The sequence below is a fragment of the Purpureocillium lilacinum genome (assembly GCF_023168085.1).
Source record: "Purpureocillium lilacinum CBS 284.36 DNA, scaffold_2, whole genome shotgun sequence".
NCBI lineage: Eukaryota > Fungi > Ascomycota > Sordariomycetes > Hypocreales > Ophiocordycipitaceae > Purpureocillium > Purpureocillium lilacinum.
This window is the reverse complement of record NW_027072112.1, coordinates 5491053-5511609: the sequence shown is the minus strand read 5'-3', so window position 1 is coordinate 5511609 and position 20557 is coordinate 5491053. Positions and strand designations below refer to the sequence as shown.

The following is a 20557-nucleotide window of genomic DNA, read 5'->3' as shown; positions in this document are numbered from 1 at the left end:
GAGCAGAGCAGACGAACGTGCGTTGGCCGATGCCAGGAGAAGTAGCAATCCCGCAGCCTAATGCGTGCAACGAAAGCAACGAAGCTTGCGGAACAGGAGGAAGCACGCATCGTGATGATCGAGCCCAGCATCGCATCCGAGAACCACGGTGATGGATGACCTTCACGGAAGGCAGGAACGGAAAGAATGGAAGCTTGGCAACGTCCCGCTCCCTTAAATTGACCCACTTGGTGGGCGGGCCAGTCCGCACCATTTTGGTTGGTGCGCTGGCGGCGCTTACATAACCGGACCCACCGGCGCACCGATCGCGGACATCCACACATCCCGGTCACGAACGCCACCACCGGGTCTTCCTGAGGGATATAAATCAAAATAACGCGCTCCCCTGGTGGAGTCGGTAGGCTTGCTTTGAATTTCAAATTGCCTTTTACCATTTGAAACCAGGAATGCCACCGAAAAGACTCCTTTACCCAATCTTTGGAACCTCTCGAGTTCGACTCATGTCAACTTTTTTGTTTTTTTATTTTTTCAGTGGCTGAACCATTCCACGCCTCTTGAGGCCGTCATTCCCTCCCAGTAGTATGAGAGCCTTGATTTCTGCAAAGGTCCTTCTTATTTTTGTGCCATTTTTCGGTGATCTGCGGCGCACCTGGCAAGAATTCTGGTCTTGCCATGGCGACCGCTTTGAGAGCATCAACATGACATGCACTCTACCCACTGCGAAATTTTATTGACTGGTCAATCAAAGCCCGATTTTATACTGTCCTGAGGCAAGAGCGACAGGGCAGTACTTTTTGGTTCGCCCTGCAATGCTGGCACGACAACAAAACCACCCCGATTGACCGACGGGAGATGTCAACATATACGTTCTCTTAATTGACAAACAATCGGCACAGCAGATTGCGATATGTACACATTTGAGCGGCTGAGGATCAGCAGGTAGTTAAAATGGCTACATGGTCTGCGTGAGGCCAGTCGTCAGGGCTGATTGTCGCACACGAGGCGAGGCCCTGATGACGGTGTGGATGGTCGCGCAGTACGCGCGGTCTTCGCCGCCTGGACAGCAACTGCGTGAAGAACGCGACCTACCATTAATGTTTTGCTACCGAAAACTGATACCCGTATCTTAGAGTAAAATATTTTCAAGCCTGTGGCCAAATTTCACACACCCCGCGGCGGCGGCGAGGTTGGCGCTCACGGTCACAAGCATGTACCGTTCAGTCAATCCAGATTGCACAACGGTCCTTGATGCTCCGACTCACTTACCTGCGACCACTCATGTTGACCATCAAGCTGCATTCAATTACTGCTAGCACCTCAAGCCTGGCAAGCGGTTATATGCAGGCCGGCTAGCCCTACCGTTCACGATGCGGGCTCGCTAGGCACCTGACGGCCCACCGGCAGCTGCTCATCTGAACAGCCAGCTGGCCATGCAATTCGGGAGGGTATTCACTCACGGCTTGGCAAGTCCGTTTGCAAGCCATTTTATTGCTCCTGTGGGCTTCAAACTTCAGTGATCTTGCACCTTTCACAAACAACGCATCCAATCTCCCACGACGACCGGAATGGCGCGCTCTTCATCCATCCCGAGGAATAGTTTACTGGCTACCCTTTGTTCTTGCCGCCATCAAAAACGAATATTTAAGATGAGCCACAACGGCCAGAACATTGGTGGTCACGGTGGACACGGTAGACAAGGCCGTGGCCACGGCGAATTTTGGGGTGGTTTTTCGCGATTGCCCCAGCGACAGGTCGCTGTGATGCAACAGCAGCAACAGATGATGGCGGGAATCGTGATGATGACGATACCTCTTGGGAGCAAGTCAGCGAACTTGCCGGCTGCGGACGATGACGATGCATCCACATGTCGACTGGCCTGCCCTCCAAGGTACCCGGACCTGAAGCATTGCTGGACGTCAATGATCCTACCATGGTGTGAGGCAGCCGGTGTGCGCGACTTGGACACAACGCCCGCACGGCGGTCAGGACTTGATGGGACGGACAGCGGAGATAACACTTTGTTTGGGATGCGATGTTCAACTAACCTCGAGATCACACTGTCGCCACGTGCAGATCGCAACAAATAGCCATTCAGATGTCCTAGTGAGTGTTTGCCCTTGATTGCACATGTCCTTCCTCGTCCAATCCACACTCCAGCGCCTTCATGAGCACGTCGTCTTGCTGCATACAAACGGGTTTGGGAACTCGACGAGGTCCTTACAATCGCAACGGCAGATGTTCTTCTCATCGCAGTGCGAGTTGCAGTACCCGATGGCGTAGCAGTGCCCGAAGCAGGCGAGTCCCTTGGTGACGCCGTCGATGTTGCACGTCACACGCTTCTGCAGCGGAGAAGCGGCGCGACCCTTGATCGCAGGCGACGTTTGTGCCTCGAGCTTGAGCTGCAGAAGTACAATTAGCGCCCTGGCATTTTTGCAGACAGTCTGACAATAGGACATGTGCGACTTACCGCCTCGGCCTCGTTGAGGTGGCCTTCTTCGCACTGGATGTGTCCATCGTCGTGACCTGCGCATGTCACGTTGCGGTTTGCATCGTACCACGTCACCTCGGCGCAGGCAGCCATGAGGAGAGTGGACAGCACAGAGATATAGGCGGCGAACTTCATTTTGCTGGCAGTGCAGTGGATAGAGATAGTCAGAGAGACGTGAGTGCTAGTAAGGCTTCGGAAGTTTAAGCCCATGAACTGTGATTGTTATGTCTGATCAAGGTGTCGGCACGGGACGATGAAGGCTTTATATACTTGGAGGCGGCGTTCAGTTTCGACGTATTCGGTTCACTGGCAGCACGCATGAAGTTCTCACGAGCTGCGATTTGAGCGCACTTTGTATCCTCATCTCGACAAGATCGTCACATCAGGGTATTCAGAGCACGGAAGTGGTGTTGCATGACCATTTCGCCACACCTGCTGCCGTATTATTCGGACTCTATAAATAAAAATTGTAGAGTAGCGATTCGGTCGTGGCAGAAAGTACCTTCTTCTGGGCGACCTCAATGGCCATCGGGAACGGCAAGGCTGACCCATCTCAGGCCTCTCGCCACTTGGGCAAAGCCACAAAATGCTGCAGACTACTCCCTGTTCGTTCTGCACCGGCTATTGCGGTGCTTCTCGGACTTACAGTGTGAATCACTCTGTTTCATGGCCACGGCGCGGACCAGACCCTTTGCCAATCGTCCCTTGCCGCTGGAGCAACGCTGTTGTCGCTGGAATTGGGCCTTGCTATCCTGGTCGTGGGGAATATAGTGTCAAGGACAGGCATGAGGTTCGAAACACATCCCGAGTGGCCAATGTGGTCGCCCGAACGTTGCCATCGGGGCAAATGCCGACCGGCTGACGGGTCTTATTTTGGGCGCGGCGTGCCGGAGGCTGAACATTCGGCGCCGGTGCCGAACAGGGCCTGAAAGCGGCAGTTGGCGGTTTCAGCCATTTGGGTCATGCCCTGCTTCCTGCGTTGTCTTACTCCGAGCAACAGCGGGCTTCGCCCATCGAGCCTGGAGGTTTGCCAGAACGCTGCAGTCCTTGAACGACGCCGAATTGGGTTAGCAAATTAAACCATGTGTCTGTTTCACGATCATGCGACTACGAGGACTTCCCGCCAGTTCATTGGAAGACCGTTTAGAAGTACAACCCAGCAGAACGTGCAATAATAGACGCCCCTACGATTGTGCTGCCTAACCGATACTGAGCGCTTACTGCAGTCGCATTGGTCCTAGAATAAACGTATTAGCTGGCCATCATCCAAAACAGGGGCTGGAATTCCCTGCCCTCTATCACGGCATTTGTTGCTAACATTTGGGTTCTACCGTCGCTACTTGTCTGGTGGCTTTCGGAAGGCACCCCTTCTGAATTGGCTGGGAGCCCCAAGAGATTCGGCCGCGGATTACTCCCCTCACAGAAAAGCTGGCCTGAGTCACGCGCAATAACGTTGGAACCCCAAGCAATGTTTGTGTGTGTCAATCTTACCGAGCGCATGAGGAGTGATGAGGGTGTGCGGTTGACGTCACCTGGAAGCCGCCTGTGAGCTGTTGGTTGTGTGTGCAAACTGCTGATCATCAATTGCTAGCAGCTGTGGGTAAGGATCCTTCTGTCTTCGTAGTTATGACGTTGGTATTCTTCAGTTTCTCGCGTCTTCCGTTCGTCGATATTGCATATTCCGTTGGCCTCACTGACGGGCACCCCTGGCAAAGCCTGGCAGCGTGACGTGACGCTGTGGTTGTGGTGGATGGCTGCCGCTGTCAGCACACTGGAGTCAAGGCTTCCGGCGAGTCTGGCTGCCGTCACAACCGACCATCACACCACCTGACAACGCGTTTGCACATCATGCTGCCGATCGAGATTCGCGCGCCACCTGGTGTACCTCAGCTTGCTCAATTTGACTCGAAGGCCAATTTGTGGTCAAGAGGTGTACGCCCCTGGACCAGGCGTCGATTGGAGGTTCGACGGCTACCGCACATGCGACACTGGTTGACAGGGGGAAAGAGACAATAGAAAGCGGCTTTGACACTTGACACGGGGGCTTTGGTGGGCTTCCCGGCCCCCCGCAACCTGACGGGAGCCTGTCATTGTGTAAGTCAATTAGCGCACGCAGTTGCAATCGTGACTGGTGATCATACCTGTGCGCGCAGCATCACCCTTGTCACACTTGCAGTCGCCATGTACGAATGCAGCGCGATATTAAGCATGAATGTTTCGACAGGGCAAGCCTTGGCCGGGCGCCTGGTCTCAAACGTGCCTCGAGGCTTACCTCTGTTGCATTGCTCGTGCCTTGGGCAGCACATGGCACAGTCTTCAGGGCCAACCTTGTTTTGCTGGTGACCGGACCCCGACCGTGGAAGAGACACCCTCTGCGAGCCAATACAGTCACCTTAACACTCATCCCTCTTCCCTTTCCAGGAAGTCGCCGCTGTTCTGACATCAGCAGGAAACGGCCTTTGGGCCTCTTACGCAGCCTCACGTTCATGTATCCAGTCGTCATGAAAGCCTGCCATCCAACAGGCACAAAGAAGTCGCTCGACGGGAATAATGTCAGGCCTCGTTAGCCTCTTGGCCCCAAGAATTCGCGGTCGCCAAGGACGGGTCAATCGGCGAGGCGCTTTCGGGTCAGCCACAAACCATGACAATTACATCATTCCCCCGCGCCGAAACCCGCCTCATGGCTGTCGCTGCACAATTTGGGCAAGGATTGGATCTGGGGAGGTGGAGATTCGCGAGCATGGCTTGTTCGATGATTGCTTCCTCACGATGTCGTTTCGACGTCATTTGCCCGACAGCTTGGAAACGAGCACCCGAACGGCCACGTTTTGTTGCCCACAGTCTGGTTGAACGCGGACAGCACAACGAGGGCCGCTCCCACTGCTGTAGGGCTTTCCTTGTACTCTTAGTCCGATACGCCGGCGAGAATACTGTAAAAATGCAGACAACTTCGCTGGCGCTTCAAGCACTTTGACCACCGACTGTTGATCCGGCATGAGTTTCAAGGAATGCTGCCGTTGATCTACTTGCTTGGGTGGAGATAAGCTCTGTAGAATTCTGCTGCCTGCCGGGCGACACGCCTCGCAAACCCAGGTTGGAGACGTGCAATCCCCTCGCCCACCTGGCGCTATCCTCGACCTCCTGCTCGGGATCGATCGCCACGATGGACTGTCCGGGGTTGTGGAGAAGCACGTCGTGCCGCCATCCACATCGCAACATGGCTTCCACATGAATCCTTCGAAGTGGGAAGGTGGCTGTGGATAACGTCAATTGGCGAGGATGGATGGCTTGGTGTGGTAGCAATGCAACTATGACCTATATCTTGAAGGGAGTCTTGAGTGTTGCAGTCCGGCATCTCAGCGACGTGCACCGTCCCATGTGGCCTACCATCCGCTCCCAACGCTCCTTGCTCCACAATCGATGAGATCTCTCTTCTGCTTTCCCATGCTTCGCACCCTCTCTCCCCATTACCGCCCTTTCTAGGTCCAAACTCCAGTGAACGATCTATACGATACCACCGCCAGAATGGACGACCACGAGAAAAAGGCCACCCGCGACTCAGACGAGGCGGAGACGGTCGAGCATGCGCCTCGTCGGCGCAGCTCTTTGGGCTTCGACAACATGGAAAACCTGTCTGCGATCATGGAGAACCCACTCAAGCGACGCTCCAAGGAAGAGCTCATGGCCGACGTCGACGAGTTTTGCCGTCGCTTCAACCTGACCGACTTTACCGACGATTTCCGGAAAGGCGCCCTCGTCGCCCAAAACCCAGAGCAATTTGCCAGCATCCCAGAGCTGTCGCCGGACGACCGCAACATAATTGAGCGCGAACACACGCACCGCTGGAGTCAGCCGTTCATGCTGTACTGGCTTTGCGTCATGTGCTCCCTGGCCGCGGCTGTGCAGGGAATGGACGAGACAGTCAACAACGGCGCCCAGGCGCTGTACCTCGTGGACCTCGACATCGCAGGGCCCAATGTCACGCGTTTCAGCAAGAGCATGCAGGACAGCATCACCGGGCTCGTCGTCGGCGCACCGTACCTCTGCTGCGCCATCATTGGTTGCTGGCTGACGGAACCGCTCAACAGGGTCTTTGGCCGTCGCGGGACCATCTTCATTTCGTGCTTCATAGCGGCCGTCGCATCCATCTGGGAAGGAGTCGCTAATTCTTGGGTCAATCTGTTTCTTGCTCGCTTTTTCCTGGGTTTTGGCATTGGCCCAAAGTCGTCCACAGTTCCAGTCTACGCAGCGGAATGCTCCCCGGCGCCAATCCGCGGTGCGCTGGTCATGCAGTGGCAGATGTACGTACAGAATTACCAAGGACTAATTGTCAAAGGGCATGGCTGACGATAACTCACCAGGTGGACGGCCTTTGGTATTATGCTCGGCAACATCATGGGGGTGGCCTTTGGGCCGTCCACTGGCATTAGCCCGTCCCTCGGATGGCGTCTGATGTTGGGTTCAACCGTAGTGTTGCCTTTGATCGTCTGCGCGCAAGTCTACTTTTGCCCCGAGTCGCCAAGGTATGAAGCGCCTTTCCTTTTTTCTTCTTCTTTTGCTATCGCGTCGCCGTTAAAAACGCTGACGCCCTGCTGTAGATGGTACATCCAGCACAACAAGGTCGGCAAAGCTTTCCGGTCGTTTCAGCGCCTCAGGTATTCCAACGTCCAAGCCGCTCGAGACACATACTACACGTACGTCGGCGTGGAGCTCGAGCGCGAAGCCAACAAAGGAAAAAATCTGTTTACCCAATTCATCGAGCTGTTTACAGTCCCCCGTAACCGTCGCGCTACATGGGCTACGTGGATTCTGATGGTGGGACAACAATTTTGCGGCGTATGTGGCCCCAAGACCCCCTGTTATAGGCGTTTCCTTCCATTGCTAACTCTGCAAACAGGTCAACATCATCGCGTACTTTAGCACCAACATCTTTCTGGAGGCGAACTACTCCATCAACTCGGCTCTCCTCGCGTCTATGGGTACCGGTATCCTGAACTGGGTGTTTGCCATCCCAGCGCTGTTCACAATCGACCGATGGGGAAGGCGGAATCTTTTGCTCTTTACCTTTCCGTTCCTTTCGATCACGCTTCTCTGGACTGGCATGTCATTCTTCATCACCAACGAAAAGGCCCGCCTAGCCATGGTCACGACGGGAATGTACCTTTTCGAAGTATTCTACTCCCCAGGCGAGGGCCCTGTTCCGTTCACATACAGCGCCGAAGCGTTCCCCGTCCACGTCCGAGACGTGGGCATGTCCTGGGCCACGGCAACCACGTGGTGCTTCAACTTCATCATCTCCTTCACCTGGAACCACCTCCGCACTGCATTTACCGAGCAAGGCGCGTTTGGCTGGTACGCCGCGTGGTGCGTCATTCTCTGGTTCCTCATTCTGCTCTTCGTCCCCGAGACAAAGGCTCTCACGCTGGAGGAGCTGGACCAGGTCTTCAACGTCAGCACCAGAAAGCACATGAGCTACCAGATCAAAAACAGCATCTGGCACTTTCGCAAGTATGTGCTTCGACAGCGACTGGAGCCGCTGCCGCCGCTGTACAGACATGAAGAGAAGTCGAACGAGTCTTGGAAAGAGAAAGCGGATCAGTCGTAGGGGCTGAAAGTGCAGCGGCAGATTGAGTGCCGGCCGGGGCGGGGCCGGAGCGGGGCCGAAGAAATTACCTGTTTGGGCAGTGGGCGAGAAGCGCTCGGAGTTCAATTACCCTGCACCTTTGAACGTGTCTATATTAGTCCGGCCCAGGCCGATTGCAAAGTATCTAGCTTCAATATCTTGTCTAAAGGACTCCCCGTGCACATCAATTGATGTTGCACAAACATAGCGCTCATTTGTAACGCAGGCAGTCGACATTCCTACCACATAATAGCCCCGAGCGAAGTCTTGCCAGAAAACTTCGTGCGCCCTCGTCCGCTGCCCAAATCACCAATAAATCCACCGACGCTAAAGAGGGGCCATCTCTACAAAAAGGTCTTGTCGTTCTTCGTGATAGGATATCTATCCCTGTTGTATGTGCTGTTGAGGCTCACGCGACCGACGGCGACCTTTGTCTCGAGACGGATGTATGTGTCAATAGCAAACTTCTGGAGAAGCTCTTCAGTGACGACAATGTGGCGCCCACCGCGGACCCAGTCTCCATAGCTCCGTAGCCCGTGTGCTGGCCGAAGCACAGATTGATGTTGTTCCCCTGGATGTTCTCGCTATCGATGACCTCGTGCCAGCGGCGGCACCACGTGTTACCGTGGTCGTGGCCGGAGAAGACGGCCATGAGACCCTCGGTGCCGGAGAGTGCCCGGATGAAGGGAACGTCCTGCTCGCCCCAGCGGCATTTGGCGTTGCCCTTGCCCCCCCAGGTGCCATCCTTGCACCAGTACTGGGCCTGCTGCGAGACCGGCGTTTCGTCGTTGATGCCTGGGTTATCGTCGCCTCGTACCTCTCCCTGGACAAAGTTGGTGGCGTTGGTGGGGATGTGGACAAATGCGAGGGACGGGATGACCTTGCCGTGCTGCCGTCGAATATCCACGCTGGTCTTGCGGAACCATCTAACGACGTCGAGGTCGACCCAGTTGGGCCGGGGCACTGGCTTGCCGTCTTTTCCTTTGCGGCCGAACCACTCGCCGCCGCGGCTGTCAAAGAACCATAGGAGCATGTTCGGAACGCAGGGCTTGCCCGACCTGTCCGTCTTGGTATCCTTTCCGGAGTGGGTGCAGTTGGAGGGGTAGACCTGAAGGACGTAGTTGGTGACGCCAACTTCTTTGCCCTTGGCCATGCTCGCCGTTAGAGCGCCGGGGTGCCGGGTCTCATGCTCAAGGATGTTTCTCGGATCAAGGTTCTGGCTACTATCGTGGTTGCCGTAGGTCGACGCCCACCATATCCCGCGCTTGACCATGGGCTGCACGATGGTATCCACGTAACCCGACATGTTCTTTGTCGTGGAGGCGTCGCCGGTGATGAGGTCGCCGTTGAGCACGACCAAATCCGTTGGGTCGGCGTCGAGCACGTTGTTCATGACGGTGATTGTCTTTTCATCCCGCTTGTGACCCTCCGCAGTACCCTGCTCTGTGCATTTTGGTCAGCATCTCACCCAGCTTTCTGATCGATGATCATTTAACAACTTACTTTCGCCAAAATGAAGGTCAGAAAACACGGAAAGATGAAAGCTACCATCGACTCGGAACCTGAGCCTCTTCTCATGATCGTAGCGAGCGGCCATAGGTGAAGGCGCCGCCTGAACGGCGACTCCGGCGAGGACCGCGGTCAGCAGTGCGGAGCGCATCCTGACACACTGCACACTTGGTCTCGGGGAAAGCGAAGGTAAGGTGATTTATAATATTAAGAGATGTTGTAATTGAAGACAAGGAAGCTGCTCTGTGATGATGACCCGTCTGATCATCATGCTCGAGGCTGACATTTATACTACGCAGGTGCTCAGCAGTTCTACACTTCAATACTGTTCCCGAAGGAGGATCTAAATTCGGAAGCTCGAGCGGGATGCCAAGCGATCCAGTTCAAACCCGCACCGCTCATTTGACGGCCTGTCTCTACAGCGATAGCCTCAAATTAGAGCCGCATGCGACAACGCCGCCGACGATGACTAGCCAAATGAAACGGCATAGGTGGCTTAGAATTGTTGACCCACTGCCCCTGTTCGTGCTTCCAATGCAGAATGAAACCTCTCTTTCGCCCGGCCAGGTGTTTCTGAGGCTTTGCCTCGGGTCGCATCTGGCCCGTGCGGTCGGTGCCGCGCGGACGGTAGACTGTTCCCAGGAAGGCCACCGCTGTGAATGCTGCTGCCGAGCGTTTGAACTGGCAACAAGGACCGACGATGGGCTTTGCGTGTGATGAGAATAGGTCTTCCAGGAGCAGAGGAGACGGGAAGCTGCGGACCGCGGTGCTTCGGGTGAAGCGTACCAGTTGAGATCTGAATCAAGACGAGCACGGCCGAGTTTGGACAGCGAGAGAGAGATGCCCATTGCAATTGGGCTACTGTGCGAGAATAGTGAGAGCATGACTCAATTAAGCACGATACGAGCGCAGCCTCCTTGAGTTGACGAGACGATACCACGGCTTCGGCGCGTCGTGGTGAGCTGCGCTGGCTGTGGTTGCTGTAGACAGGATCCCCACCGAGCTGCGACAACAAAACGCTGATTGAAGTTGGCCCTATGTACATAATATACAAGTGATCAGTAGCTACGTTGTCGCTCGTGCAATCCACAGCTACGCCCTCGTCGATGCAGGAAGCTATCTTGAACTTCAATTGTTACCTCTTTCCAGGTTTAACTTTTGGTGGGAACTATGAAGCAAGACTCAGACGTGCTATCAATGAGAAAGCCTTTAGCATGGCATGACTCCAAGCGTTTGCCAGATATTGTGACGGCATAAACAGCATTGCCATGCGTTTGCGATCTGGACAAGCGCGCAACAGAGTCTCCAGACTCAGGGAACCAGGGATGGAATCGCTCCACTTGGTCATGAATCTCATCGGGGGCTGATCGTCAGCGCCATTCTCGTTCCGCTTACGGATGCAAACGCAGCGCCCCGCCACCCACATGGCCAGGCACATCTGAGCGTCGCATCGATGCTCATCACACCGCCCTCATTCGTGCGGAGAGGCCGAGTCTTATCCCCAGTTGCTCTCACTCTCACTCACACGCAACCCAGTTCCCCCTGTCCATGGGATGGCAAATCACTGGGGGCCCCGCCCAGTATCCAACATTCTGCATTCCGGTTTCCAAGCGTTATTCCCCAGCACGCCATCCCCTTTCGCCTCTCCGTCCTCTCGACAAGAAAACTCGAAAGTGGGCAAAAAACCCAAGGCACGAACGAAGCGCACCCGCTACTGCGGGCTAGCGTCCCCATGGCCGGCCCGCCATCTCCATTTCTCCAACTCTTCCCATGGGGCCGCCGCGGCCAAAAAAAAAACAACTCGAAAGCGCCTTGGAGGCGAGCCGTCCTACCCGCACAGAACGGATCCCCCCGGGCGGCGATTCCCACTTGACGCCTGACGGCGCTGTCGATTATGGGTTTCACGACCGGCGCCGTCGATGGATTGCGGCGCAAGCGTGCCCCGACGTGCGCCTATCGTGCCTCGTGTGACGAGCCCGACTGCGACACTATGCGCGTGCAAGTATATAACTCATCGTCGCCCCCCCGGGGAAGGGGGTTACGATCGTCACCGCCCAGGTCTTTTGTCTCTGACCTGTAGACACCCATATCATGGCCTCGAAGCCGCAGCTGGAGCTGGAGCAGCGGCAGCAGCAGGCGCCGGAAGACGCGCCGCCGCGCGCCGACCCCGTCCGGGGCCTCGTCGGCGATGAGCTCCTCGACAACGACGACGACGCCGTGCCGGAAACGACGCGGCGCGAAGTCTGGGCCTGGTACGCCTACTACGTGGGCGCCAACGGCCTCGCGCTCTTCAATTACGGCCCGACGGCGTTCCAGAGCCTCCTCCAGCAAGCCGCCGACGCCGACACCAACACGTCGTCGCCGGGCCTCCTCCCCTTCGCCGGCCGCGAACGCGACGTCAACTCCATCCTGCTCATCGCCAATGGCGTCTCCTTCGCGGCCCAGGCGGCCCTCTTCCTGCTTATCGGCGCGTATGCCGACTTCGGCCCGTCGCCCGTGCGCCGCGCCATCCTGCTCGCGTGGTCGCTCGTCGGCTGGGCCGTGGGCTTCGCGTGGCTCGCCGTGCGCGACCCGAGTCAGTGGCGCGCCGCGACGGGGCTCTACATTCTTGGGCTCATCGCGTACCAGCTGACGCTCACGTACTGGACGGCTGCGTTCCCGGAGCTCGCGCGCAATGCGCCGGGCATGCGTGAGGCGAGGAGGGAGGCCGCGCAAACGGGGCTCGTCGAGGGATTGTTGCGCCGGGACGAGCTGGAGCGCAGTCGTCTCAGCAATGTTGCCTTCTGGGCGCAATCCGTCGGCGAGCTGGGCATCCTTGCCATCATCGTCGGCATCTTGTTTGGGCTGGGCTACTCCAACTCTGCAGACGTCGGCCCCGCCGCCAACAGCCGCGGGTTGAGCATTGTTATTGCCTTCACGGCTGGCTGCTGGCTTGTCCTCTCCGCGGGCTGGTTCCTGCTCGAGAAGCGCCGACCGGGTCGTGCCATCCCCGCGGGACGCGGGCCTCTGACCGTCGGGCTGTGGCAGCTCCGCGAGGCCGCGGTGCTGATATGGCGGCTGCGACAGAGTCTCATCTTCCTCGCCGGCTACTTTTTGCTCGGCGACAGTCTCAACACTACCGTCACTGTCATCGCGACGCTGCAGAACCAAATTGTCAGCTACAGCACCCTCACGCTCACGTACCTGCTCATCGTCGGCATCGCCGCCCAGGCCGCGGGCATCGGCGCCTTCTGGCTGATCCAGCGCCGCTTTCGCCTCGGACCCAAGGCCATGTTCTGCGCCGTCATGGTCGGCATCGTGCTCCTTGACGCGTGGGGCATGGTCGGCAACTGGACCGACCGCTTCGGCTTCCGCAACCCCTGGGAGGTGTGGGCGTACCAGGCCTTCTATGGCCTCTTCGTCTGTCCCTGGTACAGCTACTCGCAAATCATGATCAGCTCCGTCACGCCGCCGGGCCACGAGTTCCTCTTCTTCTCCGTCTTCAACGTCATCGGCAAGGCCTCGAGCTTCATCGGGCCGCTCATTAGCAGCGCCATCATCGACGCCTCACCGGGCGGCAACAACAACAGCGCTCCCTTTTACTTCCTCTTCGCGCTCAGCCTGGTCAGCGCCGTGGCTATCTGGATCTTTGTCGACCTGGACAAGAGCGCCAAGGAGCAGGCCGACTTTCTGGCCCAGGAGAAGAAGCGCCTTGCCGTTAGTAGCGACGACGATGAGGCATCCGGTGTCAAGCTGGGGGAGCCTGATGCCGTGCGGTAGCGCAGGTGCGCGGCGTGATCACATTCTTGGGAGTCACGTCACAGCAGCGAGACGCAACGACAAAGTGTGGAGAGAGGCAACAATGCCATGGATCTGTTATTCTGTTTATTTTGTTCTTTCTTTCTTGCGGATGGCCCTCGGGTGCCCATGCCGGCGGCAGCTGCGCCTACTCTACATCTTGGGCAGCACCGTCCTGCAGTAACACGAAGAGCTGATGGGCACGTCTGCTCGTGCCAGCGCGGCCTGCAGCTGCGGGTGCACCCTCCTCGCCTCGTCCGTCTCGCCCAGCCGCAGTAGGCACTCGTGATAGCCGTGCAGCGCCCACACGTTGTTCGGGTGCCGGTGCACCCGGGGCAGCGACTCGTCCAGCCCGAGGTCGGCTCTGTAGACGCCCAGCGCCTCCTCTACGTGGCCCTGCTCGAGGAGGAGCGCCCCGTAGGCGTGGCGGGCGGGCTGCATCCACCCCCAAGGCTCGTCGAAGGGCAGCTGATCGTAGCGGCGGATAGACTCGCGCAAGTGCGCAAAGGCGGCGTCAAAGTTACACCGCCGGTACTCGACCTCGCCGTCAAGCATCGCCTCGGCCACGCACAGAATATCGACACATTTGTTGTTGAACAGTGTCCGTGACGGCTTGACTCGCGGGACAGCTTCACGGAATAGTTGACGTTGGGTCACGGCGTCGTCGACGCGGCCCATGGCGGCGAGGGCCATGCCGCGCGCGTAGTACACCAGCGCCGTCGTCACGCAGTAGAGGTCACGGTCCTCGGGCTGGCGGATGGCCAGCACGTCCCGCCAGCGGCCGAACCGAATGAGCGCATGGACCCGCATCGCGAGGAAGGCCTCGAGCCAGTCGGCCATGGGCGGCGACTCGACCCGCAGCAGCTCTTCCGAGATGCTCGCCTCGAGCATGTCCACCGTCTCGAGGGCGATGCGCGACTGGCCAGAGAACAGAGCGGCGTAGAGGCGAAAGTGGTAGTCGTGGCTGCGGTACAGCGTGTAAAAGTTGAGGGGGCCCTCGCGCTCGAGGAACTTGACGTCGGCGCGCACGGCGTCCGAGTTGGCGTCGACGGCGCGCGCGTAGTCGCCGACGAGGATATCGAGGTGGCTTGGCATGTGGTTGAGATGGCCCGCGTCCGGCACCAGCCCGCGCAGTTTGTCGGCGGCAGGCATGGCGGCCTCGGGCGTCTGCGACATCTCCATGAGGTGGATGTACATGTGAAGCACGCCGGGGTGCTGGTCGCCGCCGTCCTGGGCCAGCGCGCGATCCAGCACGCGCTTGACTTCGACCGTCCGCGCACCCCGCGCCGGCTCGCCCGTCCGTATGTCCCACAGGTTCCACGGCGTGAGGTTCATGAGGGCGTCGGCGTAGAGGGCCGCCACATCGAGGTCGTCGGGGAAGCGCGCGGCGACGGCGCTCATGGCGTCGGCGTAGGCGGCATTCCAGATGCACGCCTCGGGCTTCCCCGGGGCCTGATCTGTCGGGTATCGGTGTCGTAAAGCGTCGATGAGGGCGCTCTCGACCGGAGACGCGTCGCCAGCGAGGGCCAGTGCCTGTTCGACGGCGTTGTGCGTCCGCTCGGCGGTCGTCTGGCGCTCGCGGCGGCCAAACAGCTCCCAGGGCTTGTTGTAGTTGGGGCCCAGCGCATAGGCCAGCCCCCAGTAGCCGATGGCGCACGCCGGGTCGAGGGCGACGACGCGCTCGAAGCACTTGGCCGCCTCCTCGTGGTTGAAGCCGTAGGACCACACGAGGCCCCGGTCGAACCAGGTCTGTGCGGCGGGATCGGCAGTGGTCACCGGCCGGTGCAGGGTGCCCAGGTCGTAGTAGGCGTCGTCATCGCCGGCGTCTTGGTTGCCGGGCGATTGTTGGCCGTCGCTGTCGGTCATGGTCGCAGTGAAGACCTCGAGCTCGTGTAGGTGCAGGAGGCAGCTGGAGCCTCGGAGGTTGGGCACTTGTTGAACTAACTAATTGCCCCAACCCCCGCAATCCCCGCCGCCAGTGTTAGTGCCGGCCGGTTGCCGGAGCCGGCTTCCAGCTTGTCTCCCGCCACAAACCCGAGGCCGCCACGTCCTGGTGCATAGATGTCTTACAACATACGCCCACGGCCCAGTAAACACGCCATAGGGCTCCCTCTATGGAGGAGCACCATTCTTGGCAACACGAATTGCGGCATGTCTTGGATATTGAAGTCGATATTCTATCCATGGTAGAATTCTATGCTCATACTCGAATTCCCACGTTACATATCTACACACCCTCTATAACCATCGTTAATGTATATACAGTATTCATCCATCTCAGTCCGACATCACGTCTAGAAACCGGCCCGGCAAATCTGGTTGGCGAGGTTGGTCCAGTTGCGGTACGCCGTGGGCTTCTCGGAAATCTGCACCGCCTGGCACAACGCCGCGACGTCCATCCCCTGCCAGTTGCCAATCGTCTTCATGCGGTCGATGAACTGCCGGGTGCTGCAGTCGGCGCGCATGTCGCAGGCAATGTCCTTGTACCACTGAGCGCGCTGCTGGTAGAGGCCGACGCTGTCGTGGTCAGCGCCAAAGCCGTCGCGCGGGTACTTGAGCGACGCGGGCACGGCATTGTTGGCCAGGATGCGCACGCTCGACTGTGCGGCAATGTCAGTGCTTGGTTTCCCCTTATCAATGCTCGCCGACGCACCTCTGTGATGGCGGTGGTGATGGCCGCCATGCATCCCTGCCAGCCAGTGCCCGTCTTCTTGACCTCTTCCATAATCCAACGGGCGTTGCGCGACTGCACCCCGTCCAGGCCGGGCAGGTTGCCCTGAGCCTGGGCGCCATTGTCGATCGGGGTTGCGCCGAAGTCGCCGCCCTCAGTGGGCTCGTCAGCCGAGGTTGCCAGGTCAAGTACGGCTCCAATCGTATCCACGGCCTCGTCGACAATCTCGTCCACGACGGAACCATCGACAGCTTCCTCGTCACGCACAGTAATCGGGCCGTTGTTGCTAATGCCACGCCCAAAGACCATGCCCTCGTCCACGGAATCGATATCGGGTGTTGGTGCGGCAAAGGTGGTGCCAACGACGGCCAGGGCGGCAAGAATGCTGAAGCTCTTCATTTTGATGGTTTTCAAAGATGCTTTGCAAAAAGAAGTATTCCGTATGGTATGAGAAGATGCTGTCCGAGTTGTGATGATGGTGCCTGGTTAGGAGTTCAGTGCTAACTTTATACGCATGCAGCTAGCTGCGACTCTCGCTGCGAGCCAAGCCGACTTCCTGTTCTGGCATCAGTAGCCGATCTCAGTTTAAGATTCGCTCACTAAATGGCCCGTGAGCTGCGATTCCCAGGTGAAGAGTGACATCTCTGGGTCTGGACTAGAGACATCGCCGACAACTTACCGATCACAGAACGAGCCAGATGTCCCCAGATATGAACAAGATGTTGCCACCGCACTTGACCCTGTATAGGCGGACTGGTAGCTCTCGCCGGAGACGTTCGCCTTATGATGACAGCCTTACCCTTCACTATATAGATGGTGGCTTAAATCACTTCATGGGCTCACGTTGCTCGGGAAGAGCCTTACCCCAGCAGGACTCTGTTCACTGGGAGACAGTTTCTGACACAAAACGAAGCCTCATGTGTTTTGGGCTGGCCGCAGCCGATGCAGTGGAGCGGGTCAATGCCGCCACTTTGGAACCTCCGGTGCCCGTGCGCCAGCTTGCTCGCCATGAACAGAAGGGCACATGACAAGCCGGGGTGTGATTTCCTGCGGTCGTCACAGTGCCAATCGCCGATTAGAAGCCGCATGCTGCGACTTCTCGTCAGACTCTGGAATCTACAGTATGTAGAGGGTTCGTGCGGATCGAGTGTTCGTGTTTCGTGTCGATGAGTGAGAGTTGCGACTTGTCAACTTGACGGTCGTCTTGGGTTAAAAATGGCGCGCGACGCAAACCTCATCTCGGGCCGCCCCTTGGCCCGAGACCTATACGGCACTTGCGAAGGAGCCGTCGTTCCCAGAGCTTGGATAAACACTGCAGTGGCCCGGATGCTCGTGCCGCGTGGAATGAATGCTTTGCACAGAAAGCTTCTCCAACGGCCTCGTACATACGAGCTCCTGATCAATGGTTTCACACCACCAATGATTGTATCCCGCCACTCGGGACCAATATTGTAACTGGCGAGCAATGGAGTTGTGGTAAGTGACGTATTCTACCTTGGTTTGTTCCTGAACGACAGAAGCTTCAGCGTACATAATTTGACTCAGAACCTGGTATATTTGAGCCTTCTGGAAGTCTGGACCACTGAGAATTGGAGGGTCTGTCAGGTACGAGATCTCTCAACTGCCGGCCCGCGCTACCGCACCTGTTCACCATGCACGGGCAGGCAGAGACTGCCGGCCAATCGGCCCGAAAAGCTCATCTGCACAACTACTGCCCAATAGTGAAGACAAGACCTCTGATCCAAATGACTGGGGTGATTCGAAGGGGATCGTCTGCCTGTCTCGGGTCTGGCCGATGTCAGCGCAGCCAGTTCCCACAGGGTTTCAAGACGATCTTTGAAGAACTCAATTACTGCACTGTCTTCTTCATGAAACCCGGATTTAAGGGCTATCTGTATCCGGGTTGCGCAATGATTGTGCGTCATGAGTCTTGGCCCGTGATGTCGGTGAAGAGCGAATGCAACATGAACCCGGCCTTCAGCATACGTCATACCACGATACTGTGCTGTACGGTACACCCAAAGGCCCAATGGGTGTCGTACCGCTCGGTACGTCTCACCAATCCGCGCACACCGGCCCCGAGGCATGTCTACAAGGTTGTTCTGCTAAGTTGCCCGGTTGAGATGGTCGATTGGCGACGGTTGACCGCCTGCCAGGTCTGCTGCAGTGAAAGTACCACTGACATTGCCAAGTGACCGAATCCGAGAACCGAATCCGAGAAATTCTCGTACAAAGGCCCATGTATCTCGTTCCTATTTCTTGGCACTTTCGTTGTCTCCCAGCCGACACGACTAGGATACAAGTCATCATTCGTCTGGCTACTGAAGCCTCATGAGCGGTCACAATCTCAGACGTCTCACCCGGAAGCTCATACATCGTTTCCCTCCAGGGTTTTGTCCTCTTCCCCGTCGCGGTCCCCTTACTCGTATTCATCCTCGTTTTTCTTACTCGTATTCATCCTCGTTTTCCTCATCATCCTCGTCCTCGTCATCTTGCTCCTCCTCCTCCTCCTCATCCTCCTCATATTCCTCATATTCCTCATATTCCTCATATTCCTCATATTCCTCATATTCCTCATATTCCTCATATTCCTCATATTCCTCATATTCCTCATACGTATGAGATCCAACATAAGGTAGGTATTCATACTCCATGGCCTCGGCGCCTGGCACATCCAGCATAACTCGTTCTCCATGCATGCAATCTAAGCCCCGCCGCGCGTGGTTCCTAGCGGTTTCGCTGATTGTGGCGCCAATTCGTTCGAGCACCACTTCCGGCCTGAATGAGACTGTAGCGACATAGTAATCAATCCTCCCGGGCTCTGCCTCGTCGCGAATCCACCGCCGTCCGTGCCAGGTACTCGTTCCCGACCAGCGGCTCACTTTGGTGGCACCGTCCGTGGCATCGGCGTAAAGCACGATACCATCAGCCCTAACGAAGCACCAACGCCGCGCCATCCGCTTAGCGAGCTCGTCAACTTGCTCCTTCTTCCTCTCCAATGATTCGAGCTCGATATGGATTTGCTGAACCGAGCTGGACATGGCCTCGCAAACGCCCTTGATCCAATCGCCGTTGAAGCTGAGTGGCTGATCATTCTCCCAATACCACCAATCGGCATGTCTAATGGTAAGAGTGATCTCACGCGGATTCAAGAACGGCACACTGAGCAGCTGTGCCATACGGCTTTCCTCCATCATGAACATTTGCGCGAATACACGGAGACTGCGGATTTCGACCTTCTCGCTGCCGTGGAAGTCGGCGATTTGTTTGAGTGTAAGCTGAAGCTGTCCCGAGTCATAACCCTTCGGCGCTCGGTCGGGATTCGTGAGCCAGGCTGTCTGCTCGCGAAGGGCAAAGGGCAAGTGCCAGCATTCCTTGTAGACGGCGCGACAGGTTCGAAGCAGCTGAGTGTCGCTCGTTCGAGGCGCAAAGTATGACGGTCGCGCATAACACGTCATGGAGTCGTATTGCTTTGCCGGGTCCGGGTCTGGGTAGTCGGCAAGGGCGAAAGCAAAGATGTGGTCGCGTACCTCTCCCGGTAACTTGCTGTAAAGTGGCGATTTATGTTGCGACGCCGTGTGCCCCGCGTGGAGCAATTGCTGAGCTCCGCTCATGTTGATTTGGTCTCTGAGCGTGTGCGGAGAGGAGAGAAAGGAGAATGTACCAGACGAGCATCTTTAAAGGAAAGAAGTTGATCTGAAACTCCAACCCCGCAACGTGAATTTCGTTCTGCATCTCGGACTTGCCTGATGTAGGCCCTCCCAGTTGGCACTTTGTAGCAGGCTCCATCGCCAATTCCTGCCTGGAGCCTTGGACGCTGCTGCCTAGTGGGGCGACAGTGCCAGGCCGCGTTCGCTGTTGCAAGGCATAGCCCTGCAGTGTCTGCTCGTTACCAGTGGTCCAGTCGAAGCCACATCGGCATTGCAACAAGCCACCTCTCTTCGGGGGCATCGCTGTGACTTCTTGTGTACTGTAATTTGTAACCCTGCCCAACGCCATTTAAGCATGCTTCAATATTCAGCCAGGTCTGAGCCAGGCCACATCTACTTTTCCCAGTCGGTACAGCGCCCCGGTATCCAGCCACCATCAATTGACGGGAAAGAGTGCATTCACGCAGGCAACGACAGCAACGACAGCAACGACAGCAACGACAGCAACGACAGCAACGACAGCAACGACAGCAACGACAGCAACGACAGCAACGACAGCAACGACAGCAACGACAACCCATCACTGAGATTGACCACATCGGCCGCAACGTGATGGTAGCATGCTCGTTTCAAAAATGGAAACCTCATTGCAACGTCCACTCCAGAGAGGTTCACATTCATCAACCGAAACCCGGGCACTCTTTCTAACGATGTCAAGCTTTGGCTTCTACCCAGAATGAAGGCTGAATGCTTGCCGGCTTCTATGCAGTCAAGTATCAGCCTGATCGGACCGTATCGCTTCAAGGGTCAAGAGCGCAAGACATTGCTCTCAGCTCTGG

The 20557-nt window shown here is 57.2% G+C and overlaps 7 protein-coding genes across 7 annotated transcripts; 2 read left to right on the top strand and 5 right to left on the bottom strand.

Moving 5' to 3' along the window:
- Positions 1–2162: 2162 nt before the first annotated feature.
- Positions 2163–2623, bottom strand: PLICBS_003433 (uncharacterized protein; the record flags this gene model as incomplete). The annotated part of the gene is made up of 2 exons (XM_018323179.2): positions 2163–2399; positions 2468–2623. 2 exons carry the CDS (start codon positions 2621–2623, stop codon positions 2163–2165), a joined length of 393 nt encoding a protein of 130 aa, XP_018178409.2.
- Positions 2624–6013: 3390 nt separating this feature from the next.
- PLICBS_003432 (uncharacterized protein) lies at positions 6014–8093 on the top strand (the record flags this gene model as incomplete). The annotated part of the gene is made up of 4 exons (XM_018323178.2): positions 6014–6789; positions 6850–7011; positions 7087–7324; positions 7386–8093. The coding sequence occupies 4 exons, from the start codon at positions 6014–6016 to the stop codon at positions 8091–8093; spliced, it is 1884 nt and encodes a 627-aa protein (XP_018178408.2).
- Positions 8094–8455: 362 nt separating this feature from the next.
- Positions 8456–9771, bottom strand: PLICBS_003431 (uncharacterized protein; the record flags this gene model as incomplete). The annotated part of the gene is made up of 3 exons (XM_065600221.1): positions 8456–8636; positions 8666–9554; positions 9615–9771. The coding sequence occupies 3 exons, from the start codon at positions 9769–9771 to the stop codon at positions 8456–8458; spliced, it is 1227 nt and encodes a 408-aa protein (XP_065456293.1).
- Positions 9772–11711: 1940 nt separating this feature from the next.
- PLICBS_003430 (uncharacterized protein) lies at positions 11712–13379 on the top strand (the record flags this gene model as incomplete). Its single annotated transcript, XM_018323176.2, has 1 exon — positions 11712–13379. The coding sequence occupies one exon, from the start codon at positions 11712–11714 to the stop codon at positions 13377–13379; it is 1668 nt and encodes a 555-aa protein (XP_018178406.2).
- Positions 13380–13550: 171 nt separating this feature from the next.
- Positions 13551–15263, bottom strand: PLICBS_003429 (uncharacterized protein; the record flags this gene model as incomplete). Its single annotated transcript, XM_018323175.2, has 1 exon — positions 13551–15263. The coding sequence occupies one exon, from the start codon at positions 15261–15263 to the stop codon at positions 13551–13553; it is 1713 nt and encodes a 570-aa protein (XP_018178405.2).
- A 428-nt stretch (positions 15264–15691) lies between these two features.
- PLICBS_003428 (uncharacterized protein) lies at positions 15692–16467 on the bottom strand (the record flags this gene model as incomplete). Its single annotated transcript, XM_018323174.2, has 2 exons — positions 15692–15997; positions 16051–16467. The coding sequence occupies 2 exons, from the start codon at positions 16465–16467 to the stop codon at positions 15692–15694; spliced, it is 723 nt and encodes a 240-aa protein (XP_018178404.2).
- A 2045-nt stretch (positions 16468–18512) lies between these two features.
- PLICBS_003427 (uncharacterized protein) lies at positions 18513–19682 on the bottom strand (the record flags this gene model as incomplete). Its single annotated transcript, XM_018323173.2, has 1 exon — positions 18513–19682. The coding sequence occupies one exon, from the start codon at positions 19680–19682 to the stop codon at positions 18513–18515; it is 1170 nt and encodes a 389-aa protein (XP_018178403.2).
- Positions 19683–20557: the final 875 nt, after the last annotated feature.